The 27800-nt window shown below is 44.2% G+C and overlaps 1 protein-coding gene across 3 annotated transcripts; it reads right to left on the bottom strand.

Annotated features, from left to right (window-relative positions):
* Positions 1 to 113: 113 nt before the first annotated feature.
* phf2 (PHD finger protein 2) lies at positions 114 to 27144 on the bottom strand. 3 transcript variants are annotated; one of them, XM_080001640.1, is made up of 22 exons: positions 27046 to 27144; positions 16504 to 16589; positions 15761 to 15875; positions 15305 to 15465; positions 14555 to 14696; positions 14276 to 14462; positions 13457 to 13619; positions 13277 to 13364; positions 12521 to 12627; positions 10338 to 10429; positions 10160 to 10249; positions 9731 to 10075; positions 9263 to 9379; positions 7809 to 7924; positions 7006 to 7184; positions 6761 to 6828; positions 6120 to 6286; positions 4652 to 4938; positions 3573 to 3668; positions 3050 to 3159; positions 2625 to 2940; positions 114 to 1847 (listed from the first exon to the last, which is right to left on the bottom strand). In XM_080001640.1, the coding sequence occupies exons 1-22, from the start codon at positions 27141 to 27143 to the stop codon at positions 1759 to 1761; spliced, it is 3219 nt and encodes a 1072-aa protein (XP_079857766.1). In that variant the 5' UTR covers position 27144; the 3' UTR covers positions 114 to 1758. The 3 variants fall into 3 exon arrangements, with proteins under 3 accessions (XP_079857766.1, XP_079857764.1, XP_079857765.1); XM_080001638.1 differs by lacking the exon at positions 9263 to 9379; XM_080001639.1 differs by lacking the exon at positions 9263 to 9379 and having other exon boundaries at positions 4652 to 4917.
* Between the last annotated feature and the right edge of the window lie 656 nt (positions 27145 to 27800).

Raw genomic sequence — 27800 nt, 5'->3', positions numbered from 1 at the left:
AACCCCCCTCCCTCCCCATGCACACAAACAAAGCTATGAGTAATTTCAGGAGTTGATGAAGTATATCCCAAACCCCCCCCCCCCCCTCCCCCCACCCCTCCAAAAAAGAAGGAAAAAAATAGAGAGAGACTTGTACAAGTATAAAAAAGCTACAAACATGAATAAATTACTTCACGGACACGGAAACACTTCACAAGGTGCTAGTAAAATAATTCTGAAACCCTTAGTGAGGGGTGGTGGTGGTGGGGGTACTAAAGCTCGAACAAGAGGCTGGTCGTAGAAACTTTGTCGTTTTTTTTGTTTGTATTTTTCCCTTCAAAGCTTCATCTCTTGTTCAAGGAGAATCACGATACAGTTATCTTGCGTGTATTGTATGTAAGGCCATATATGACAGCACGTTGTATTTAGTTCTTCAGTTGTTTTCCAGGCAACACCTTCGTTTACGAGAACGAAAAAGGAAGAAGTTACAAAGGTTTATCTGCTTTCTAAAATAAGAGGAAAAAAAAGAAAAGAAAGGAAACAAAGCTTTCAGCGAAAGTCTGAGAGTTCCAACGTTAGGGCGGTATATATTCATTCATATATATATATATATATATATATATATATATATATATATATATATATATATTGATGTATTTATTTATTTGTTCATAATTAGCAAAACTGGTAAAAAGGTCAACATAAGTTTTAAGGGAAAGGATACAAAAAGGGTTGTCATTTTAAAAGGCTATGTACAAGCTACATTCTACATACTGCACTGTGTGAAGCCGTGTAAAGAAACAGATCCGTCCGTGGGTTCTGGTCCGGTGCTGCCTGTGAAACCAACGGAAGAGAGAAAGTATCCCCATGTAGCCGCAGCCCCGTCCTGGATGACACTTATCATCCACTACGGGGAAAAAAAAAACCAAATCAAATAGAATCCTACGCTATCCACACACCTACTCGACTGACCGACCGGCGCGATCGGCCGGTCTTTACAATTTGACGAAGAGGCGCCGCGGGTTACGCTTAAGCAGAATGCGATGACGTAGTTATTACACTCGGATGAGGGCGACACTTAACCTTCGCTCGTGACCTCCGCTTTGTGCTTTACAGTCTTTCCTTCGGAAGACATCGCGCCGACAGATCAATAAATACCGTTGTTGATAGTGCGTGGCGAACAAAAAAACAATGACGGCAAATGATGACAAAAAAACCCCAAAATAAATCGCCTTCTTGCCCAAAACTGTGCGCTATGATCTATGTGACGTAGCAAGAGTGTGGGCTCTCGGGAGGAGTCTTTACAAAGTCCTGGAGGTGATCCTGGAAGGCGAGCGTGGCGAATGATAAGCTGCGTCCATGCAGCGTAGTCCCAGAAAGCCCCGCCCCCAAATTTCATGCAGCCGAATACATGCGAGGGATACTTTCTAAAATATCTTGGAATGACTGCAATGTACTTCTCACTTCATGTTTGTTTGTTTGTTTTTTTTTCCGTTTAGCAACCCCTGATAAACTGACAGCTGTAGTAAAATGAGACATGTTCTCTTAAAAAATATTTATAGTAGGTTCTGTACATTTCAATATCTGAAAGTTATAAAGTATAAGTAGAGGCAAAAACCTATTTCGAGTGACGTTCTTCTTAGAAATTGAAAAAAATGCATGATTTGATTTTCCTCTCCCGCTTTGTCTCCATCCGTCGCCGTTCTTCTTCTTATTCTTCTTCACGCGTGTTGGCTTTTAATCGACGAAGAGTTCGCAAAATGGCTGTCCCTGTCCGTGCTACAGGAGGAGCTTTCCGTTTCGATGGATCTTTAAAATCTTTCCTAGTCTCTGCTTGGCCGTCGCCATGCCTTTCTTTAGCCGCTTTGCTGCAAAAGGAGCGAGAGAGAGAGAGAGAGAGAGAGAGAGAGAGAGAGAGAGAGAGAGAGAGAGAGAGAGAGAGAGGTATGGTATTATTATCATCATGTTCCATATCCTACATCAGGTCAGATGTAGAACGAGCTGTGATGTTTGTTCACACAACTGGAATTACAGTTAGAACAAGTGAACTAGAATTAACAAATTAATTATTGAATAAAAAATGACATACAAATTTAAACTACGACCTGATGCAATGGTATATTACATTAATTTGCTTGTATGTATGTATGTATGTATGTATGTATGTATGTATGTATGTATGTATGTATGTATGTATGTATGTATGTATGTATGTATGTATGTATGTATGTATGTGTGTGTGTGTGTATGTATGTATGTATGTATGTACGTACGTACGTATGTATGTATGTATGTATGTATGTATGTATGTATGTATGTATGTATGTACATATTCATCTATGCATGTATGTATGAATGCATGTATGTATCAATGTATGCATGTATGCATGTATGTATCAATGTATGCATGTATGCATGTATGTATCTATGTATGCATGTATGCATGTGTGTATGTATTTGTTTTTTTTCAAGCACTTCAGCCCAAAAGAGGCTATTTTCCCGAATTTACATTTCTGAGGACAAAATTCAAGCACTTCAAGCACCTCAAGGACCTGGTAAGAACCCTGTATTGTATAATTCTAACTCTTTGGATTCCCAGCAGGATGCACCGATTCTTGCACAACACGTGTTATTTTGCGTCTTACCTTTGGCCTCCGCCGAGCCCCCGCGGTCCCCCTTGGCCGCGGCGCTGTTGGCGGTGCTAGTGGTGTTGGTGCTGATGTTGGGGGAGGAGGCGGAGGGCCGCCGCTGGCTGAGGAAGACCCCCGGCGCCATGGGCTGCGGCCCCCCTGGCGACTTGCCCGTTCCAGCGCCGTACTCCTGGTCGCTGGGGTCGCCGTCCCGCGAGTCGGCGTTGTGCTCTGGCGAGCTGCAGTCCTGAAAGAGTCTCCGCGGCTCCTCAGCCGTCGGGGCCTTCTTCTTGCCGCTCTTCTTCTTCTTCTTGATCTTTTGCTGCTCCTCCTTTTTTCGGCGAACGAACCAATGAGAAAAAATAAAAACAACCTTTCTCATTGGTGTGTGACATTGAGTTGAATCCTTCTTTCTCATTTCATATCTCGGATGTACGTACCTGGTGAGAAAGCTTGGCCGCCGCGGCCGCCAGTCCTGTTTCTATGGACGCCACCCGGGCCCCGTCCCGTGCCGGACGCTCCTGCCTAGGGATGGAGGGGCCTACGCGAGCTGCAGGCGCACAGGGGAAAAAACAAAACACGGGTGAAATCGTTGACCGGATAATTGATTATCCGAAAAATTTGCAGAATAAATGAATCAAATAACATTTTTGGAATCCCATAACTGGCTTATAGATGCAACATTAATTTGCTAATATGTGGTATTTACAACTTTAATGTGAATGTCTGGTTACATTTTTCATTCATATTGTAATATTGATATTCATTATTGTCATTATTATCTTTTCTCTTTATTACATTGTTCATGTTATTATTATTTTCATATTATAAAATCAAACAAATCTGATTTGAATCATATAACTCTCATTTTCACATCATTTTGTACAACATTACTATACATTTTTAACAAGTTTTAAGTTATTCAAAGAACAATCCATTAGAAAGCTAGTGGTTCCACCCTACCTGTTGGGCTGTATGGAGTGTCGTCTGAACTTTTCCTTTTCTTCGATCTGGATTTGAAGACGGGGTTGTCCTCTTCAGACTCCAGAGAGGGGTAAACTAAAAATAAATCAGCAAAATTATATATATATATTCCAAAAATATATGTGTTAGAAAAGGACTTAATATTTGATGTTGTTATATTCATACCTCATTCTAGTTTCTAGTGCATCTAAGATTCTGGGGTTTCCAGTGGAAGCCAGCAGGACAGCTGTGGAACAGCTGTTTACGAGTCTTTTAAGCAGAACCATTTAAACGTGGGCATTTTAATTTCTGATAATTGGATTATCAAGATAAAACAAAGGCCTATTTAGGAAGAAAAGGAACAGCTTGCCAATGTTTACAAAATCCCTTAATTTGACGTGATGATTTCACAAGGAGAATGTTCCAGCTGCTAATGACTAATAACAACTAATTAGTGCCAAGAACGCTGTCGTGTAAGAGAACTATTCGGGATTATTTGCGTTAATGGGTTGCTAACAAGCTGGGTGGGTCGAAAGCGTTGCTTTTGGACAGCATTCACAAGAAATGAAAGTCGGACGGAAAATTGGCAAACTGGAGGAACGCAGAAAGGGCTGATTTGGTAAAGGATTAAACACGAACCCCATCATCCTGGTGATTAAACATTTGAGAGGAAAGGAGCCCCGAGAAAATACTCGAGGGTTCAGTCTGTATTTGAAAGCACCTTAAAGCCATCAACTTTAAAGTGCAAATCCACCAGATCGTCACGACAAGTCCCGGAACTACATTCAACAATTGTGTTACGTTCATCCATAAGAACAGTTCCCTGACCACAAGGACTACGCTGCTTTATCAAATTCACTGCGACTGCCTCTCACTTCTGGCGTGTGCTCGGTTTTTGGCATTTGTAGCGGAGCCCCCCACCATCGATGGAAATAGGACACAGAGGAGCGCATGCATAACACAAAGTGCATTGAACTGCTCTAATCTCTAATAATCTCACCAGATGACCACTTTAAGAAATGGGCTTTCTGTCAGATCCAAGAAAAGCAACGAGGAAGCGACGTCTTTTGTACCCTCACCATAGTCGGAGTCCTTGAAGCAGGCGTCCATGTGGTCCTGGTCGTCATCGAAGTCCATGCTGTCAATGCTGCTGCTTTTCCGCGGCTTCTTCGGGAGGCGCTTGGCGGGCCGCTTGCTGTTGCCTCCGCTACCGCCGCCGGCCTTCTTGGCGCTCTGGCCGCCGTGCGAGTTGCTCCTGGACTGCAAGTTGCTCCAGGGCTGCTGCAAGCCGTCCGAGGACGACAGGTTGGCCATGGACAGCATGCCCTGAATGGCCTCCTGTGTGCTGGGGGATGCAGGTGGCTGACTGTAAGTACGTCAATAAAGAAATACACAATACATAGCCATTACACAGCGGTCAGTGGGACCGGCAGGTGGAAAGACTGGTCAGAAGAAATAGCAGCATTTCCGATCCCAGGCGACTGTCAGAAAGTCGAAACGATATCTCCACGGAACCTCCTCGTGACGAGAAGCGGCCGCTGGGATGGGCGCCCGTTAGAAGTTATTAACCGTTGAGCTGAGGCAATGAGAAAAGTGCATGAAATGTGGTTATAATTAGCTGCGGTCGTTTCCTCATGCTCCCCCTTTTCAGAGCGGGAAAACAATTTGAGAAATTAGCATATTTTACACCATGTTTTCTTTCCTTCTTTCATTGTTCATTTGTATCTTTCAGTGCGGTGGAAATGGACCATCAAGAGCCGGGCAAAACAGCAAACAGCGCGAGGTGAAGGAAGAGCCTGGAGCTTCGCCGCACTTTACCAATTGAAGGCGGATCAAAGGAGCGCTGACTTAATGCGTAAACTGCTGACAGGACGTGTGTAAATTGTGACTTGAGTCACCGGCCAATGTTTCAGCGCCAGGGATGTTTTGTGTAGGTCGTACTAACACGTTGCTTTCAAATCCGGTTGTATCAGTTAGTGACCCGGCCATTTGTGTGTCAGCGGCTTGTGCCGTTAATTAAATGAAGCCTTCAACTCCCTGGACTGAAATGAAGCCAGTGAAGAAATGCACACCGGCTCCACAGCTCAGGGAGTGGAGCGCTGTTTCCCCACGGTTGAAAAGACATCTCGTTGGGTTCCGCGGTTCTGCGCATGTCTGTGCCTGTGACACGATAGCGGTCGTTTTGAAATCATTCCAAGAGCTCCATCCTCGCGCGCAATCACAGCGCGTAAGAATATAAAACCGAAGAGGAAATATCCTCTATGCGTTCCTTTGAAGGGGGTGCTCGAGTTCTTTCTGTCTATCTTACCCAGATTTAGACGAGAAGTTCAATGCCAGTTTCATCTCTGTGTTTGGGCAGCATGCCAACTGTGCGAGCTCAATGCATGGCTGCAGAGCGGATCGAATAGCTTAGCTCCTGTGAAATTTCCCCCAAAAATTCTAATTTTACAAGAATTTGTCAGGCCCCTGAGCCGATCCAGATGGTAGCACGGACCACAGTGTTTAGTGTTTAGGTTTGAGTTTGGGGACCTCAGGGCGTCACTGTACCTGTTGGCGTTGTAGTCAATGCCGCCCACTTGCTTGCTGGCCTGCAACAGGTCGAGTATCCCGGCGGCGCTGCCGGCCTTCTTCTTTACCTTGGAGTTGCGACCCTTGACCTCCGGTTTGACCTCGGTGTCTATGTGTAGCGACTCTTCATCTGAGGAGTCAACGCTCTGTTTTTTTTTTTTTTTTTTTTTTTTTTGGGAGGAAAGAAAAAAGACAAAGTGGGATTGGAAACGGCATAAATATCAGCATCTTGGACTCCACAGAGCTATTGAATGGGACAGATGGGGTTAGAATATTCCCGCTCGGGAGGGCGGGAGAAGCTCCGTTGTTGTTGTCCAAACACAATCTGGCGTGCATGCGGCGGCTATTTTGCGCATGATTATTTCTTAAATGCATTCAGATGAAAGGTATTACGGCTCGCGATGGAATATTCGGTCCAAGCCTTTCCCCCCACAATCAATCACCGGGCGCCCTTATGTACATAAGATACGGTAATTACTCCAATTTGTTCAAACACCGGCTCTCTTTAGCGGGGGTGGGGGGGCTGGCTACTCGACTCCGCTCGACTGAAGCAGAGCGGACTGTTTTCATGTTAATTAAAGAAATTATTTTGAGCCCGAAGTGTGTGTATATATACATACCTTGGTCACCGAGGGTTGGAGTTTTGGTTTTTTGGCTGGCTGAATGGGTTCTTGGATCTTTGATAAAACTAGAGAGAGAGAGAGAGAGAAAAAAAAAAAAAAAAGAGTTCAATCGCTATTTATCTGTCTTTTCATCCTCTGGAATCTACGACCGGCTTCTTGTTTTTTTTGGTTGAAATGATATTAGAAATCCATCACTCGTCGCTTGGAACGTGAAAAAAAAAAAAAAAAAAGAAATTACTCACACGACAGGTCTCTCTTCGGGGCGTTCTTTTTCCTCCTAATGGGGAACTCGTCTATCTTCAGCTCGCCCTCGTCCGAGACGTACTCGTACTCGTCCCTCACCGGCTTGGCTTTGTCCTCCTTCAAGTTTTGTAACGATCCGAAGACACTCGAGTTGGTCTGCGGTTTCAGCGTCTTGGAGCTGACGGGGGACGACGACAACCAACAGAACAATAAGGGGTCTGATACAAGAAGCACCCGCATCAGAGGTATCAAGGTCGCCGCAAAATGGGCTCTAATGGTCCGTGGCCGTAACTCTTGAGTCATTGGGAACATTCACATTCAGGGTTTCACAGATGGGATTACATCTAGATCGGGACTGAAATAACCCTGCTTGAATTGGTGCACAATTTAAAAATGCCTTGTCTCAGATGTGGCTTAATTAAATATGAATTAGTTGGAGACGAGGAAGTTCTGGACTAAAGTCATGAAGGAGGAGTCAGCTCCTTCCGTCTGGTCTTAGTGCTGCTCCACCTGCTCCACCTGGAGGTCACATCCATTCATCCGAAGATGGACCTGCCTCTGGGCCAGCTTTGACTTCAGCCTTCACTCAGACCTGGATCAGCTCTTATCTTCCTTCCGTAAAAAAAATCAAGATTTATTTTTTTGAAACCAAGACTAAAGCTAAGTCTGAGACTAGTTTCAACCGTGACTGAGGAAGGCCATTTCAGTTACACCCGATTAAAAGTGTGATTTTGTCAAAATTTAGGCCTGATCTATGTCTCCCAAACTGCCCCTAAGTGTTTCCTTTCGACGCCGTACGTACCCGAGCGTTTTCTTGTGGGACATGGTGAAGCTGAATTTGTCTTTGCTGCCCAACAGCGACGTCCTGTCGAATTTGCACTCCTCCTCCATTTTCAGTAGGGAATCCGGTTTACTGTTCTGTGAAGGAAATGATAAAGATAAACGACCACGACAACGACAACATCGATAACGTTCTGTAGACCAGTTTGACTCCTTACGAAGCTTGCACAGTTTTGCATCAACTGAAAATCAAATCCATACAAGGGGGAAAAAAATGCGCTTCCAGAAATTTACATTTAACAAGACAGCCACTTTACAGTGTGTGTGTGTGTGTGTGTGTGTGTGTGTGTGTGTGTGTGTGTGTGTGTGTGCCCAGAAACTAAGCGAGAAACCCTCTAGATTGAATTCTATTTAACACAAAGGCCCTAATTGAGCGGAGCTGCAACGTTTTAACCGGCGTCGCTCCTGATCGAGAGCGACGGCGTGGTCTCGGGTGACCTTGGCTCGGGCGCCGATGCGAGCAGCGCGGCGATCAGGATCCTTGGATTGGACTACAAACATTCCAAAGTAGTTTGGCATTGAATTTTGCACGAAAAACCAAAGCCCCCTCCTCCCCACTAATGTCTTCCGTTCGAGAGGAATACACTTTTTTTCTCCAAAGGGGGAAAAAAAAGCCAAAAGCCAAAAGCTTTCCATGTTGTTCTGCGGTAATGACACAACAAACTTCTTGTGTCTTTTTTTCTTCCCTAACCCCCTCCCCGAAAAAAAAAAGAGACCTGCATAGAGCCCATATGTAAATACTTAGGTGGAATGCTATGCATCTGACATAGCGTCATTCCGTTAGGTAAAAGTCCGACTTGATGAGCTGCAGGCCTGATGTGTGCCACTAAGGCCGCATCATTATTTCGGCTGATTGCTTTGAAGTCAAGTGTGCGAGTCGCTTTTTGGGTGAACTCTCTCCCTCTCTCTCTCTCTCTCTCTCTCTCTCTCTCTCTCTCTCTCTCGCTCTCTCTCGCTCTCTCTCAGGTTGTAAACCTTTGGGACTACTCCATATACAGTATGCCTAGGTTTATTCGCTTCTAAGGAAAAATCAATTTGGCTTCGGAACTAGGCTTGGGCAGATATTCGATAATATCGAATATTGCAATATTTGCCACCATATGCAATATTTTCACAGTATCTAAAAACCCCACCCCAAAGGTCATTCACTTGCACGCACAAAGAGGATGTATGTGGACGTATGTGCACAGCCTAGGATTTGGACATAATGGCTCTTGGCACGGATGGTCCAGTGATTAAGGCTCGCCTCCAGGTAATTACTTCCATTATTAAGTAATAATCAGGTTGTTACACTTTTACAGTGCCCGTCACTGTGAACGCCCATGCGCAACTTTACTATCGCCCAAGCCCTGACATTTTTGTTTCTGTCTTAGTTTCCACAGCATGATAAAACCATCTCCGGTGAAATGATCTTACCTTGTATTTCCATTTCGCCTCGGTCTTGCTCTTATTTTGCTCTCTGATCTCAAACTTGTCCACATTGTTCTGCTTTGATATTTCTTTCTCTGACATACTCAGGACGTTCTTGATGGCCTGAACGGTTAGAATAATTTGAGTAAGAATGGCGTTCGGCCGCATGATGATGTTCAAGAGCAAAAGTAACCCACCCCCCAGGCCACTTTCATTCACCCAGACTCAAGTCAAGGATGGAATGGGCCACAGAACGGTAGCAAGATGGAGGCATGCCATTAGGTGAAACTCGGGGGATGCAAATGTTCAACGCTTGCGGCTTTCATTTTATTTCAAAAAGGTCATGAGTGGCGCGAGATGGAAACACGTCTCCGTGTGGCCTGGAGACGACATGCATGTGCGTTTTTTTCTCTGTCCCAACGTGTGAAGTGCAATGAAAAACAACAACAACAAGGTCAAGACGCTCGCGCTCACCTTGCCCTTCTTGGGCTGCTCCATCTTGCTCAGGATGTCCTTGGCGTGGGACTCCAGCGCGGCGAAGCTGGAGGGCTTGGGCGGCGGCGGCGTGTGCTCTTTCGTCTTCTTGCCTTTCTTCTTCCCACTCGCCGCCTCCTTCACCTTGGGGGGCTTGGGAGCCTTGGGCATCTTCAGAGGCTTGGGCGGCTTGGGGGCCTTCCTCCGGGCCGCCTTCTCCCGGCCGGGCAGCGGCGAGGGGACCTGCGCCGGGGACACGGGATCCTCGGGCTCCGAGTTCGTGGACGGGGCCTCCTCCGCCGGGGCCTTGGGGCTGGGCTCGCTCTTGGTGGCTTTCGTGGCGTTCTGGGGACGGAAGGGACAGGGGACGCAATCATGAGAAGGAGGCTCATTTCAGGGCGCGCGGGGGCGACGGAATTGGAGAAGCACCTCTGAGATTCGGATCTCCCGGGCCAGGTCCTTGATGAGCTGCGTGGGCTTCATGTTCTCCGGAAGCTCGTCCTCGTGCTCGAGAAGCGCCTGTTGGAGAGAGAGACGTCAGCGCCCGTATCGATGTTCTTAAATGTAATAGCAGACGATAGTATGACCAGACCAGGAATGCCCGTACCTGCTTTTTGGTCCACGCTCTGAATGCTCCGTTAATGATTTTGGCACCATGTACCAAGTAGGGCGCCGGCTGCTTATTTGCCTTATGTAAACCTGGAAACCCGGAAAAAAAAGGGGAGGAGCCCAAGTCATGAGACCCAAAGTGAACAGCAACTGTAAAGCGGCAAGCTCAGAAGAAGTCACTAGAATGATAATCACCATCTAGGCATAAAGCGACAAAGACTGTGCTGGATTTACTTAATACTAGTAAGTCTAAACTCTATGGAGCAGGTTCAAAGAGTGTGTCCATCAGCAGCTGCACGCTTTTTGATTTTCCTCAATATGGTTCCCTGGTAAAGCTTAAGGCCCTGTCCACACTCATACAGATCCTTCGGAAAACACATCTTCCCCCTCAGTTTAAAAGAGAAAATCTCCGTCCACACGAGAAAGCAAAAAACGTTTAAAACGCTGACAAAAGCAGCCCAGGCCAGCAGGGGGCAATAATATCTCATGAAATTTGAATCAGGACCATTGAGCCTATCGAGCTCCTTTCTTGAGCGCCCCGATCATATTATTGATAAACAACACTGTTAGCCCGTGATAACTACAGTTCGAGAGACTTTTAATGCGTAAAGGCCAAAGTTGAACTCACGACGTCAGCGTTTTCGGGAAGCTTTCAAGAAGAAATGACCTAAAACGCCATTTTGGTGCGATTTGACGGCCATGTCTATTTGCACAGCTCCACGATTACACTTCATAACTGTTGCTCAACGTGAAAATGCGTCATCAGATTGGACGTAAAAGACGCCCGAGGCTCTGATTTTCCCCTCGGCGCGAGTCGACGGCGCGTCTGGAGACCGACTCGTTCGTTCGACGTCGCTCCGGGTCCTCGACGCGGAAGACGTTCCGTCGCGCTCCATCTTCATGTGCATCGCGCCTTCAATTGCGGTTGAAAAGGCAGAGGAGGGAACAAAAAAACAAACAAAAAAAAACGGCAGGCTAATTACAGCAGGTTTGGATATGCAACCGCCGCAGGAAATGATGAATGAACCACCGAGGAGGCGCAGGCTGGAACCAGGGGAGAGGCGAGAGAAGGAATGACCCCAAGCGGCACTGGCTGGTCCAGCTTTGCGATTTCGATCTCATTTGGAGCTTCCCGCGATTTCCGGTGAAATTAAAGGATATGACCGGACCTGAAGGTTCAAAATGTATAATGCCGTATTAACGGCCCGGCCTCCTGTGCGGGAACCGCCGCCTTGGCTACGAGGGAGAGTGGCGGAAATATAAACAAGCGCTCCAGGCCAGCTGAGGAGAGTTTAAACACGGGCTCGAAATGGGGCGAGTGATTTCGGCTGAAGACAGGTCTTTTGAAGATAGTCATCTGTGAATCGACCAATTTGAAGTACTGAAATAATATTGGGAGCGTCCAAGCTTCTCATCTGCACGGCAGATATCCATTAGCCATGCACCAAATGTCAGAAGACCCCCCCCCCCCCCCCCCCAAAAAAAAAAAAAAAACAGATCTCACTGCATTTGCTTTGGTTTTGCCCCACTCGTATCCTGGCTAAATGAGGATGGGAGTCACTACACAGAAATTATTTATAATTAATACTGATCCCAATAATTTATCCTGTGCATAGGATCGCTTTTTGTATATTTTGTGTATTTCTATATATTATATTATTTTATATATTTGTGTTCTGTATTTTTTGGCTCTTTGTGTATATTTGTTAACATTTTATTTTACTTTTTTATCATTTTATTATTATTACTATAATTATTATTATTATTATTATTATTATTATTATTACTATTATTATTATATTACTATAATCATTATTAGTATTATTATTATATTACATTATTATTATTATTATTATTATTATTATTATTATTATTATTATTATGTATACCATAACAATATTATTATATTGTTCTTATAATTATTAGTAGAATTATTATATTAATATTACTATTATATAATCATGATTATGATTATTATAAGTAGTATTTTAGTGCAATTGTCTGTAGAGAATCGCACCAATAATCACCATGTCAAATTCCTTGTATATGTAAAAGTGATTGTGAGGGAGTCCTTTCTCCTTTCTGCCTGTCTATGTGTGCGCCTGTCTATGTGTCTGCCTGTCTGTGTGTCTGCCTGTCTGTGGGGATGTCCTGTCCGCAGCGATGCAACAAAGCGCTCACCTTTAAAGCGCTCGAGGAAGTGGCGCCCCACGTACCAGCACGCCGTCTCCAAGTTGGGGAAGGGGGTGAGTGTTTTCACCTTCAGCCGCTTCTCCACTTCATACGCTCTGAGGTGGGAATGGAGCGGGCGCGGGTTTTGGACATATAAATGACATCGCATGAACAAGCAAATTTACGGCACATTTTCCAAAAGACCGGGAAGGTATCCTGCGATCCGCGGAGCGCTAAAAGGATAAAAGCTGAAGTTCCCTTAAATTAAGGTGTTTACAGTTTTGCTTTCATGAATAATTGCTTATTGGCTGGTCTATTTGGTGGTCATTTTCTAATGTTAATCCCCACATTGAACTTCACATTCATGAAGCAGGGGCTGCTGATGACCACGGTGCAACTGACTTTTACTTCAACATCATCTGTCAAATGGGGAGGGGGGTTTCAAGGGACTGCAAGAGGAGAAAGACTTTTATATATACACACGCATGTGCAATAAACTGCATATATACTGTTTATTTTTATTTTAGTTTATACAGCCTTTAACTAAATAATTAAATTATATATATATATATATATATATATATATATATATAAATAACTTACCAAATAACTAACTAACTAGCTAACACACTAAAAAAACGAACTAACTAACAAACCAAATTAATAAACAAACAAACAAACAAACAAATAAATAAATGAATAAATAACATCTCACGGGCCCCAGTGTGCTGCGTCAGTGACGTGGGTGTGCCAGGGCCAGCTCACCTCATCTGCATCTCCACACTGAGGTTGTGGACAAAGTGTCCGGAGAAGGCCAGGCAGTCCACCGGGGTCAGTATCGCGTTGATCCAACCTTACAAGAGAAGAAAATAAATAAAAAGGTGAATTTGCGTCGGTTGGACGAACACCGGCGGCAATGGGCGGCGGCGTGCCGCGCCCTCTCACCTGATGGGATGAAGAGGGACTGGCCCTGCTTCAGCGTGCACTTGTAGCACTTGTCCACCTGGTCAGCGAAGAACATCTCGCTGTGGTTGGACGACGACCGCCAGCGCTCGTACAGCGACAGGTTGGCTGAAGTGGGTTTGATCAGGAAGAAGATCTTCTCCCCCTGGTGCAGAGAAGGACACGCCCCAATTCCTATAAACAGCTCTGCAATATCTTAATAAAGAATACTCTTATAATATTGTTTATACCCTATACAGAGCATTTATCCTGTGTGTAGAATCGCATTTGTATATTCTGTATATTTTGGACTATTTGTGTATATTAGGCTATTTGTGTTTTCATTTGATCTTTAATTAGATTTTATTATTATATATTATTCTTTTCTATTCTTCTCTATCTTATCATTAAAATGTCAGACTGCTCATTATGTATAAAAAAACGCACCAATCCTCACCGTGACAAATTGCATGATAATAATAAAATATAATATAACAATGTAATAATGATAATTGTATGAATATGATAATCGACTAGTTGTCGGCAAGGATTGCTTGTTGACTATTTGTTCGGCATTATCAAGCATCAATCTACATATATAAGTATGTTTTTGGGCCGTTTTTGCCTTCATCATAGAGTGTAGTGAAGAGGGACAGAAAATATTGTGTATCACGTCCAAATCCATCGAGGGGAAAAGTCAGCTTGAGCTCATTTCCTTCAGGGTAAATACTTAGTCATTACTTTCTGCTGGTTCGTAAACAAGTAATTTCCCATTCAAATTGGGGCCATTGAAGACTCAGTGAACTGGAAGTCCGGACACACCTTGAGCACGTGGTACCAGACGGAGGCTCCGCCGCACTCGATATGGAAGTCCGTGTAGCTGTCCTTGACGCAGATCAGACAGTACTTGGTGACTTTGGGCTTTCCCAGCAGGGCGTCGTCGGGCCAGTAGTTCTCCACCCAGGAGAGCCTCCGCACGATCTGTGGACTCTCCACGATGGCGTTCATCCTGCGACGGGGAGAGTGAAGCGCTACGGCGTGAAATATTTCGAAACATTTCGACAGTGCGTCTCTCCGTCGCAAATCCAAACGGCCGCCCACCTGGTGTCGGAGAACTCCAGGTTGATGACATTGAGCACCTTCTTCCTGTTGGTGCTGTAGTAGTAGTCGACAAACTCCTTCAGCTTCATCTTGCTGTCCGTCTGCTTGGTGACGTCCACCACGTCCACACCCACGTCGGGACCTGCACCCAAAACAAGCGGTCGATCCAGTGCAAGCGCGGCGTATAAAACACTGGAGGATGGTGCGATTTTTCAAATAAAATAACAATTTCTCAGAGCTGTATAAAAGAGAAATAGGAGAAACAAATAAATAGGAAGTTAAGAGCGTTGGTCTCATAGACGCCAAGGAAGAGCAAACGCGCTCTCTGCTGGAGGAAGGGCGCTACTGCAACTATAGAAATGATTTGGAAGATTTAAACCAGGGGTTCTCAAACTTTTTTCAACCGAGGACCCCTTATATATAAGGGAAAACAAAACGAGGACCCCTCACATATGTCCCAAAAAATATTCAAACCAAATCAAGGGAAATGTATTAGACATATTTGTATTGCACCATTTCAAAATACAGGATATAAAAACAATGTAGGAAATAAAAACAATGTATTCAATCTAATTAACATCAATTAAATTAACAAGTACAGCTACAGGAGATCATTATATACATATATATTGCATTACAAATCTCAGATCTGTCTGCCAGAGACAACATCTTATCACATGGGTCCGTGGTCCTCATGTGTACAGTATCCAATGTTGTCCCTGCAAATAAATGATGGGAGTGAATACGCACCGACGTAGTTTTCCACGTCGCTGATGTAGAAGGTGGAGGCCGGCATGGACATGCCGAGGCCGTCCTTCTTGAGGACCATTATGGGCTCGTTGAAGCCGTTCTCCTCCAGGTAGTCCATCGTCAGCTGGCTGCCGCTCAGTCTTACCACGACCTCTTCGGCGCTGCAAAAGCAAAGAGACGAAAATGGGGGTTCGGCGTCAGTTTAATATCTCACTGTTCCAACTGCAGTCATCCTGTAAAGCCATGTGAAAGCATTCGGATCTGCTTTACATGACAGGAAAACAATCAATCTCTTGTGTATGCGGACCATGTGTAATGATACCCCATGTGAGGGAGGGACGTTTCTATTGGAAAGCTATCGGAGACTGCCCCCGAGTGGACGTTATGATAAACTGCAGAATCAATTCTGGGAGCGGACCGTTTCATTTAAAGACTAAAGAAATGATTCAGCCTTACCTTGGAAACGTCCGACTGCGAAGCTCCTTAATGAACACTTGGCTGCCATTCTGCACAGCCTTGATGTCCGTGCTTTGTCCCGTGTCATGTTTGTTCCAATTCTTTTTCTTTTTCACTGCGGACCGAAACAGCATTTTTTTGTGTTAAGTGTAAAAAACGGCATACACAGAAACACGCATTTCAAGTTAACGCATCACACACACGCACACACGCACGCACACATGCACGCACACACACACACACACACCGACACACACACATACACAGTGTGAACAAACCACTATTCGAAAGTCTGCTTCGCACCGAAGAACGACGAACGACGAACGTCAAGAACAAACCGGAAGTCCATTCATTCTATGGAGAGTCCCATCGAGGCTCCGGGATGTGTACAAATGTTTAAATTCATTTGACAGGTTTGGGTCTGACACTATGACTTTTTTTCTATTGGAACTGGGCTTAAAACCAAGAAAATAAGTCGGGTTTTTCCAAATGTGACGTTATTAACGTTAACGCTGGGGGGGGTCACCATTAACACAATTTTTTGAACTTTGTAATCACTATATAAAGGGAGTTTTAAACTCTAGTTCATGGAACATGGTAAATGTCCAGCTGAACGTTTGTGACGCGAAACCCAGATGCAGTTCACCTGACGGTCCCCGGGGGCAGGATACGCCCGTCAGATACGACGACGCAGTCGGTGTGAAGCTGGATTTGCGCAGGTAACGTTTGCTGCGGTGACTTACATGTAGATTTGCCGTGGGTCTTCTCGCAGTTTGGACAGTGATAAATGTCAATGTCTGGAGCGTCATCCTCATCCACCCCGACACAGCTGAAACACATGGAAGGAAAGTAAAAAAAACTGAGCTGAAGATAATAGTTAGAAAGTCCAAATTGGTGTGAACTTTTGACTTCGGTCAACAGGACAAAACGGACAAAAGTCACGGGACAATTCAGGACGGTTTGAGGCATAAACACCAGGTACAGAGTAAGAGGGGACAATGAAAAACTTGCTTTTTTCCTTATACATTTGGGTTTTCCTTATACATTTGGGTCTCTGATGGGCCTACTAACCAACAAACTGTGAAATGAGACCAGGCAGTCAGTTTGGTGTGGGGTCCCTCGGTCAGAAAACATGTGATTCAACAAGCCGTTCAGATTTGCCTCGCCCTCCGACGCCACCCACGGCTTAAGAAATACTTTTAGCGGAGGTGCAGCATTTTTTTCCCGCAAGACCCTCAGACCCTTGCGAGAAGCTAAGCGTGGGAGCTGCTCTGTTGTTGGCTGCACAGACCAGCACAAATCTTTTCAAATAAAGAGGAGTTAATACCAACGGTTTGTGACAAAACTACAGACGAGGGAAGAAAGTCAAAAAAATAATTGTGCTGTGTGTTGTTGTTTTTTTTTTTTATGAGGCCCACCTGTCAACTCTCCCTTTTTTCCCCGGGATTCTACCAAATTTTTGTCCTCCGGTTTAAATATTTTCCCGCAAATCTCCTGTGTTTTAAACCTTTCTAAAAAAAAAAAAAAGGTGGCGGTGCACCACACAATCTCTGCTCCGCTGCGCGATTCTCCAAACAAAACCAATAAAAACTGTTGTTTTATTGTAGATGCACTTATTTCATGTTTCCTAATGGCTAATGATAAGTGTCTACGTACGTACACAAATAAATGTATTTTGTGGTTAAAAAAAAAAGTATTTTGATGCAGCAAGAAATATTGTTCTCAACTGCCGAGACGTGAATGTAGTCTAATAAGAAATGAGCATTATTAGGGCTGTGGCAACCATGACATTTTAATTGACGATTACCTGACGATTTTGATGAACGGTTCAGTTGTTTATTTTTCAGATTTTATGCCACTGTCCCAGAAAAAGGCCATAAGGTTTAATAACATCCACAGTACGAAGAGCAATTTACTGACTAACAGTAGGACATAAACAATCATCAACCCAACTTGTGAAAACACCTGTAATTCACATTTTAAATAGAAAAAAACACTTTATTTGTATTAATGTCACATTATTATCAAATTGTATTTGAATTATTGTTCAAATGTGAAATATTTGTATTACTATTTTATTTATTTTTAGTATTTGCAAAATATCAGACATTGGCTTCAAGTTCCCTTGACATCGGGATGAAATATACAAATGTGGAATGTTATCGATCCGACAAAACGATAAACATGACAAAATGATTATAATTTACGTTTAAAAAAAATATATATAATAAATAAACAAACAAACAAACAAACAAACAAACAGATAAATACATAGATAAATAAGTACGTAGGCGCAGAGTCGCGTGTGGACAATGTGAGCTATAAAAAGGAAAAAGAAGGTGAAAGAAAGAAAGAAAAAAAAAAATAAGAATCAACAACAACAACAACAACAACAACAACAAAAAGCCTGACGATGCCGCCCAGCGCCGCTCGCAGCGTGGGGCGACACGGGCGGATTCCTTCCGCGTGGGGGCGCTGCTTCCAAAAGCCAGTCATGACAATCCCCCCTCGTGTGTGTGTGTGTGTGTGTGTGTGTGTGTGTGTGTGTGTGTGTGTGTGTGTGTGTGTGTGTGTGTGTGTGTGTGTGTGTGTGTGTGTGTGTGTGTTCCTTTCTCTCTCTCTCTCTGTTCGTCGAGTGGTTCGTGTACTACGACGCCTCCCGCGCTTCCGCTGGAGCTCAGAGCGGGAGCGGGCGGCGTCTGGACGCCGCTCGCACTCGCGGTCCCGGGCTGCGCAGGGCGCGTCCCGGGTGGAGCCCGTTGTGCTCCACGGCGTCAAGCTCGTCTCCGGGGGCCGGCGCTCAAATGCACCGGCGTGGACACAAGTGACAGCGCCGTCATTTAAAAACACATACACATCCTGATATTAGCCTTTAACTTTGCTCCACGTGACTTACTATGTCTTTTATTTTATTTATTTTTATGGTTTGTATATGCACGTCCGTTTGTTTCATGCTACCTGACTAAGCACTCTGCAACAGTACGTCCTACAAGGCGCTTTTTAAATAACGATTAACCTAATGTAAAAATGTAAAACGTACTTACATAAAGTATTGTCTAACGTATTTTTCAAAATAATCCATTTTCAATGTGATTATATTATTGTATTATGCTTTTTTTAAATTCATTAAAACAGAACATACTCACAATAAAATCGTAATAATTTATAAAAGTATATCTATGATATGTATATTATTAATGTCATTGTCATCTGCTCTTGCAAGTATCTACTTCCAACCACACTGGTACATTTGATGAATGCGATTCTGGAAATTGTTTCATTACGTTGCGATTTCAAACAACACGACCAAGGGGAATGTCTGGCTCTTCAATTATCAAATCTTTTTCCAGGCCTTTTCAAGCACCTCAAGGACCTGGTAGGAACCCTGATAAATGCATGAAGTTGGCGATTTTACTGTGATTTCGCTTCATGAATACATCGGAAAGCACAAGCAGTCGAATCGGAGGCCCCAATGAACGATTAGCAATATCTCAGTCGGCAGAATCAACAGAGCGGGAAAGCTGATGTGGTGTCACACTACATGACTGATCGGTGCCAGGGAGCCACACGTCACAAGCTCTTTCTCTGTACCAACGTTCTATGTTTTCATACTTATGTTTGCAAAAGAATTATGTAATTCCACCCGAATATTCTGTCTTACAACACATGGGCGTGGCTAAGGACGGGTCGTATCTCAAGTTCAAGTTCAAGTTCAAGCTCATTATTACAATAATATAGGAGAATGACGTTATAACCAAATCATATATTTAGGCCTGATGCAAATTGCATATGTGACCAATGGCTTCAACTGACTCTAAAACGTGCATGATATGCATGAAAATGGCGATGTCTACCCAATGTTACTTGGTGACGTATCAAACTGAGGTTCATCACACCACGCACACATACATGGGAAAGTAAGGGTTAGGGTTAATTCCCTGTATTGTGAGACATTTTGGGTCACATCTCTAAGCATCATTCATTCGGATAACAAAATAAACCTTGTCTCAAAAATATGGCAACACAACTAAATACAGATTGCAATACCACTCAAAAATGCGAAAAACAGCATCGCGGTGACTCTTGAACATAGTGATGCATTAGTTCCAATGTCCTTAAATACATTACTGATTATCTTTTAAGGACTAAACTAAACGATAATGTCTTTAACCCTCCAGAGTCCCCATTTTTTTCCCCTTCACCCGGTTCCCTACTGCCGCAATTTCTTAAAAAACACATCTCACGGACCTTAATTCAATATGTTTCCGTACTGTTAAATTTCAAGAGTGTTTATTATTCTTTCCACTCGCCGGCTTTAGAGTGCAAGAATATATTTTGTGTGTTTTTGAGTTGAGTCAAAGTGCGTTGCATCCTGTTGCATGAAGTATCTCTCAACAGACAAGTACGTGCGCGTGTGCTTTCGAAAAAAGTGTTCCTATGGTCCATTACAGGGGGTACAGTATAATATGTACTTGCACAGTCTGACGTTTGTTTTAAAAAGGTCATGAAATTACTGATCGACAAATGAAAGATTTGATTGCCAGAGTCCTAATCCGTATGAACAAGTGAATAAATATATGTATTGGAAATGATCCATGAGCCTTAAATCTCATCTCTTAGAAACTTTCAAAACAAACCCGCATCCCCAGTATGACTTATCGCCGGACATAATTGACGCTGGAAACCAAAAAGTGAGAACTACGGTTCTTCTCAGAACACTTCTCAGGGATAACATTTGTCCATGCCAAATGGAGAGGCATTGCATTAAAATAATGGAGTGCAGGTACACTCTCAATGAAAACCTATTACCCGCAAAGCTCAGTCTCTGTGAAGTCATTTAAAGAGCGAAAGGATGTTCCCGTCTGCACTGAGAAATATGGATTATAGAGGCTCCGACTGCTCCGCTCATGACCGAGGTGGTTAAATACAAATCAAGATTCAGGATTCGAGGATTCATAGATAACGTTACTTAAATTACAACACACAACACACAATTGTGGTCCAATGTTACTTATTGTGCCTTTAGCTCGGATACTTTGTTTGGCGAGCAATGAGTCATTGCCTGAACGAAAAGTGCAAACACTGGTTATTGTTATGGTGAATCTTATTTTCTATTGTTTATCTGAGGTTTGTTTTTATTGTACATTGCATAATGTCATTTTCTTTTACTATTTGTGTTCTTATTACGTTATTATTATTACTGCCTTTTCTATCTACCTATCTAGAGCGCCTCAAATATACAAAAATAAAGGTTTTTAATTACTCCAATTACTCTATTTTTTCCCCCCGGCCCTGAACTGAATGTATTAAAGCTGAACGTCAAGACGAACTGCTACACCAAGCTACAAACAGGGAGAGTGCAGCGTCGTAAATTAACACCGGGAGACGACGAGGGGAGAATACAGTGGGCGTGAGCGACGCGCGGGCCCTAATCACAGAGCGAGTGGATGTAATGAGCCCCTAATCACTCACTTCTCGGCAGCGACGACTCCTATTAGCGCGGTTGCCTCCGAAGGAAACCTAATACAATGAAAGAGAGAATCACCTCTCTTATTGCCGATTGAGCTTAGGCAAAACAAAACAAAAAGAAAATCGATGCTCACGCCCAAATGGAACCAAACAATTTCAACAAATTGAACTCATGCCGCGGACACAATACACAACTTTAAAAGTGGTCCGATCGCTGTGCTGTTCACACTACACAACTTCCTATCCTGTGATCGGGAGCCTTGAAGTCGTTGGTGGTTTCACACTACGTGACCGATCGGTGACACGGGGTCACACATTACAACGTCTTTCACCAGGGGGAATCCTGTGAATAAAAAAAAATGAATAAAAGCAGAATTTAAATAAGAAGTATATTAAAAAACTGGACACGAAAGGTAAAATAGGTATGTTGTGCGTTTCTGGCTGCTGCGCCGTGCACTCCCATCTGTCCTTCTCGACTCCTCCCCCTCACTCCGCGTCTGCTCTCATTAGCTGTAGCTTGTTGCATCAATCCTGAGTCGACCCCGACACGACCAGATATTAAACCTGCTTGATATCCTGCCGCCGTCCGCGAGCCGCCCGCGAGCACTCGGGGAGCAGTCGGATCGCGTTGTGGGCAGTTGTGAGCGTGCTACAATTTGCCTCTGATCTGGGGCTTTGCCCGGGGAATCTCCAAAAACCTGTCGCCGAGCAGAAAATCAGGCCCGAATCACGTAGTCTGAACTTGGCATAAACAGCTTAGTTGAACTTAAAAACAGCTTACAAAGGGGTATGTCACCTTTTAACTTTGACATTAATCAACCTAAAAATTCAATTTAGCCGTTAATACTTTGTGTCCAACTGAGGTCACTGTAGCTCTCACAGGGACGGGAGGGGTGAGAGCCGAGGGAGGTCCGGGGTCGGTTTGAGGTCGCGGAGGCGGAGACACGTATGCCATTGTGGCTGTAGTTCCTACGGCTTCCTCTGGGCTAAGTTGTTACCGATCGCTCCTTTAATGTCTGTCTGAACTCGACGCTGTTTGCGTCGAGTTATCTAAAAGTGACAAAAGATGAAACCATAAAACGTAAAGTCCATGCAGTTTGGTTGCAGTCTTACATGGATGTAGTTCTCTAGACAGTGACATTGTATTAACTTAATCCAAACTAAAGTAATTAAAAAATATATAATCTTAGATAATTAATTTGTAATTAATTCATTTTACATTTATCTGCATTACATCTGCATAGAAAGCGTATCATTGACAGTCTTACAGGTTTATAAATTCCCCAACAACGCAGTCCTTACTAGTCTGCACCACTGACCCATAGGATGAGAAGCCAGATCTGCTGAACTCCTATTAGAGGAGTCAAAGCCATTTTGGGTTCTAATCCACTGCTTGTATTCAACTGTCACAGCTGAAATTCTGGCAACATCCTCTGCCACAGAATTGCACGACGGGAGCTGCCCTCAGCAAAGCAGGTTTTGATGTTTGAGCTGGTTTTATGAACATTTTTTTGCAAAGTAGCTATCCTGTTATCAGTCAACCGGGCTCTGCTTTGTTGAATGCAAACCGGGTGATGTGTCGTACTGTAGCAGCTAGGGAAGCACCCATCTTCGGTGAATATCGGCCGTACATCGGTATCGGCCGATATTCGCCTCGCTGACTGCCATCGGCCCATCAGCAAATAAGATGACATTCACAGAACGGAGTGGCCGATGTTTATCCGTTGTGTCGCTTCCATTTTGCGCCGGCAAAATGTTGTGCTGTTTATTTGCCTGATGCTACGTTCAGCTGGAACACGGTAGACAGGAATGGGCTGACGGCACATCCTGAACGCAACCCGGGAAGCGAGGGGGAGGTACGACAGCAAAACGAAAAAAGAGCGTGACGATATGTTGCGATGGCGACGTACAAAGACCCCAATAAATTGTTACAATTATTTTGTGTCTGTTATTACATATAAGAGTTTATACAAGTTATAACCCGGAGCAGCAACTTCATCACCGGACGAACCGCAACATGCGAGACCACCATGTCAAATCCTCCATGGGCTTCCTCGCTATAAACACCAAACAGCCTCCATGCAATTAATAAATAGAAAAAACGTTTATATATCAATTCACTGTTTTTATATGTATGAATGTATGTATATGTATGTGACAAATAATCTCTTGAATTTGAACTTGAACTTATTTAAGCCATTTGAATGCAATATTCTAGAGAAAACGTCCGTCACCGCAACGCAAATCTCCGGCAGCCGCCGCAGACATGCGCAGTAAAGTCTGCTCCTCGCTTTCTCCATGTCTGCAAAGTTGCTAACATCCGGCTGTAATTCCTTTGCGGAGGACGGAGAAAAGTTCAAATATTTTAACTTTGATTATTGATTTGATTTCAACTTTATTGCTTTTCTAATCGCTTTTACCTTTTTACATTTAATGACACTTATGTTTCCCAAAGGTCATTTTTGTTGGGCTATGTAAGTGCTGACATTTTTTTCTATTTGAGTAGGCAGTTGTAAAGCAGGCTAAAGAGGGTTTTGAAACAGTAATTTATCACAAAAATAATCTTTGTTGTGTGAAAAATGTTATATAAAAGGTTGTTTCATAAATTTGTATGATTGAATTTGTGCTCATTCAAAGACGGTGTGACGAAGGGCTGAAAGAAAGATTTCTTTGTTTCCCTGGTACAAAACGGGGAAAAATAACAACAAAAATAAAATAAACAAATAAACAAAACATTGGTATCAGCAATCAGCCAAATTGTTATTTTATACATCGGCCCAGAATTTCACAATCGGTGCATCCCTAGTATTAATCTTTAGAAGCTGCCAACAGACAGCGTGGGAATTTAAATTAAAGTTTTTTAGAAATTACAATTATCTTGGAATTTGCCAGGATTGTGTAGAAATATACAATGATCCAGCTGTAATTAATATTGACAGTCATAATATAGCAGCAGAATCTGATGCACTGCGTAATCAACATTAGGCTAATTGAAATTAATACAGCTTATTCACAAGCCATCACCAGCACCATAAAACTCTTGGAGCGGTGCCAACTGAACACTATTTCTAAGGGTACTTGGAAGGCGGAGGCTATGATGGTGTCTGTCATAACCAAGCAACCGAAACCCATAAGGACCTCACACAAAGTCTGTATTTTACTAAATTAAAAGGATAACTGTGTGGCGCAAAAGGGTGTCTAGCGGTTTTTCCAATCACTTTTAAAGCTACTGATTTAAAGTACCTTTGACAGTAAAGGTGAGGTAAACCTTTTCAGACCTGAATGCATCCGTAGATTCCCTATTCACCTGATCTGCGCGTTTTGCTTCATGTTTTCTACCATTCTGGGACGGAAGGAACGACACAAACGGCAGATGTATGCAGGTGCAAAGACAGACAAGGCGCCTTTACGGTTATTTCTGGTCACATGACTTATGGCGAACGCATGATAAGTGTGCATTTTTGTTCCTTTATCCCAGTGTGCTGCGGTCGTGCAAAGAGATGTGACAGATGTGGACTTCGACAATGCGAGCGCATCAGTTACCACGTTACACATCAGTAACTGAGTGGCTGCTGTACTGTCAATGGACACAGTGGGACCAAACTCAAAAACAAACACAGAAATTGAACAGGAAAAGTATGCCTCAGTGTTTTTAGTTGTAGTACATGTACAAAGGCCATTGCATTGAACTGATTTGACGGATGCTCGTTCATATTTTGTTAACAGTTGTTTATCGGTTTAATTTATGGTCGCTTGATTGCTCTCTCTTGTGTAATTCTCAAGTTTGGACACGCCGTGGCCCACAATCAATGGGCGTGTTGCCTCTGGCAGTGTAATAGGATTTCCCGGGAGTGTAAAAGAGCAATAAGAAATATCCCAGAGAAAAGCTTTGACATTATCATTACCGCCGACCATATCAATTCCCACTGCTGCCTTTAATTCCATCCCGGTGCCGTTGGTATTTTTCATTTCTCACGCTTGCACTCTAATGTGGGTGGGTCGTCGATTCCGGAGAGGTACGCGCAATTTCCTGTGAAGTTTTTTTTTTTTATGAATCCCAACATTTGCATATAACATGTATAACATGTATAACAAATATAACATGTATAACATGTATAACATATAACGTGGCAAAGGCGGTCTTCGCGCTTATGCACTGATTATAAACGAGGGCCCTGGTCTGCGCGCCACAGGGGCACCAGAAATATAGTCTGTAGCCTGTTTACACGACCGTTATCAATGGCCAAATCGGAGGTAGAATTGGAGGACTTTTTGGGGGTTAGGGTTAAGGCTCCGAAACCGAAATGATCAAAACAAATAGAGACGGTCCACGAGGGCTGGGTGAGCCTACAAAATCACAATATCTTTGGACGGACACCTCACTATCGACATTGAATCTTGATGATATTTCGGGGATAACTAGCGGTGCGTTCATAAGGTATTTTACAACACATGCAACATTTAACAAATAACGGCGCTAAAGTGTTGTAAATCAAATAACAGTGACGTTTAACTATGATCGGTTTTGCTGGGGGACCCCCCCCCCCCCCCGGAACCTCCTGCAGGAGCCCTGGGGGGAGGGCGTTGAGAACCCACTGACCTATGTCATTACAGGCCAATATAGTTGTTTTTTTTTATCTTATTCTGACATGTGCACTTGTTCGTCTCGTTTTTAGATTACGTTTTGTGCGAGGAGATTCCAAAGCAAAAAAAAAAAAAAAAAAAAAAAAAAAGAAGAAGAAGAAGAAGCGAGGAGGACAAAACATGGCTCGGCTGCCAGGCCGGGGCGATAGGAGCCACGCTGCTTGGGCGACGCAAGCGAGGCCCACAAGGGGTTAATGTTCCGGCGCGTAAACGCTCGTTCTGAACCCGAAAGCCCCTTTCACCTCCCAAAACCCAAACGTTCGAAACCGACTCGAATCGCTCGGCCGACGGGGGCGGCCCTCCCCCAAACGCACCCGCGGACGTTACAATGCGCCGACCGCGTCAACGGACAGGAATAACAACAGCGGACATGACGGGGCTTCGGGTTTGAACCGGAGCGTGACGACGACGTCCGCGTCGCACGGCGGGATACTGTGACCAGCGACCGCATCACACCCCCGCGGAGCCACAACACGGCGCCGGTCAACACGAAACTTGATCCGAATGAACGATAACGACGTCTCCTCTGCAACTACACGCCCGTCGTGTATCCACGCGAGCGCCCGCGTTCGCTGGTCGAGCCCGAGCGGAGAGACTCGGGTGGTCGTGATTTCCAAGCCCCGCGCCCACCACGAAATCGCCGCGTAAAGCCGGAAAAGAAGTGGAAAATATAGTGCCGTTTGCGCCTGATATTAATCCGAGCATATAGCGACTTAATGTGCGGGAGGATCCCTCCGCAAACGTCCCCCAGACACCCGCCGCCGCCCGCCTCCATGATCACCCTCCACCCGGGGAGGAGGTTATTTCGTGTGGTTAACACACTCCGGCTTAACAAACACAACACGAACAACCCGTGTCCGCCAACTTATGAATCCCGCCATTGTAGCGCGTTCCCATTTGTTGGTGGTGGCGGGGGAAATATTTTGTGTTATTCGCGCAACAACAAAAAAAAAATAAATAATAATAATGTCCCAACCCCAGCCGGGATCCATGTAAACTCCGCCTTCTTCTCCGAGCGGCCTGGCTCTTCGACGTTCAGATGGAGGCGACAAAAGCTGTCAAAACGCGTATATAAATATATATATGTACTTAAAAAAATTACAACAAATAACAACCCGCACGAAAACAAAACCGCAAACACACAAAAACACGCGAATCGGCGGCGCTTTTACCTGCCGTGGAACCAGTCCTTGCAGGCGTCGCACTCGATCATGAACTGGGTTACGTCGTAGGGCAATCTGCAGATGCAATACACGGGTACAGTCGCCATGTTCAGTCCACAAGCAGCGTCGGAGAGACGATATTACAATATGATCTCCCGGGGAAGGAAAAAAAAAAAAAGGCAAACGCAGGGGCAGTCCCGCTGCTGCACATCAACCCCCTTGTTATTATAATAATTATTATTGTTGTTATTTTTTATTATTATTGTTATTATTCCCTCGGATCCATCCCCGACGCGGTCGGATTAAATCTTGCAGAAACGAGGGGGTTTTCCTTGAAATGCATTTTTTTGTGTGTGTGTGTGTCCTATCCTGTGCACTGCATGCGTGCCCCCTGGTGACTGCACAGCGATCGAGACGTCCAGAAAGCATGAGAAAAGAAAAAGAAAAGGTATCCTTGCGTTGCGAGAAAAACAAAAAAACAACAAAAAAAAAAAACCCAAAAAACTGAAAAGGAATGTTGCGTCAGCGCGCGAAACAAACGAAAAAATATCGTCCTCAAATCCGATGAATGAGTGTTCCGAGGCTCCACATTGCAGCGATTTCACCCGGGTTTCCCTGGATCCTCCGCAGCTCCGTGTCCCTCTCGCTCTCTCCCTCCGTGTGTGTCCCAGACGGAACAGCGCTCAGACCGTCAGCCCGGGCAGCGTGTAGGGGCTTTACACCACCGTCAGCACAGGGGAAAGCGGCCGCCGGCGTCCATTGTG

This window comes from Zeus faber (assembly GCF_960531495.2).
Source record: "Zeus faber genome assembly, chromosome: 5".
NCBI classification, from domain to species: domain Eukaryota; kingdom Metazoa; phylum Chordata; class Actinopteri; order Zeiformes; family Zeidae; genus Zeus; species Zeus faber.
Note: the sequence above shows the minus strand (reverse complement) of the source record. Positions and strands in the feature narration are given on the sequence as shown.

Bases quoted from the DNA above. Each gene is read 5' to 3' on its own strand.
- phf2 (XM_080001640.1), bottom strand. From the start codon at position 27,143: ATGGCGACTGTACCCGTGTATTGCATCTGCAGATTGCCCTACGACGTA. The intron at 14,697-15,304 runs GTGCGTATTCAC...TTTTGGGTGCAG, and splicing joins CGACGTGGAAAACTACGTCG to GTCCCGACGTGGGTGTGGAC. The intron at 14,463-14,554 runs GTGGGCGGCCGT...TCCCCGTCGCAG, and splicing joins CTGGAGTTCTCCGACACCAG to GATGAACGCCATCGTGGAGA.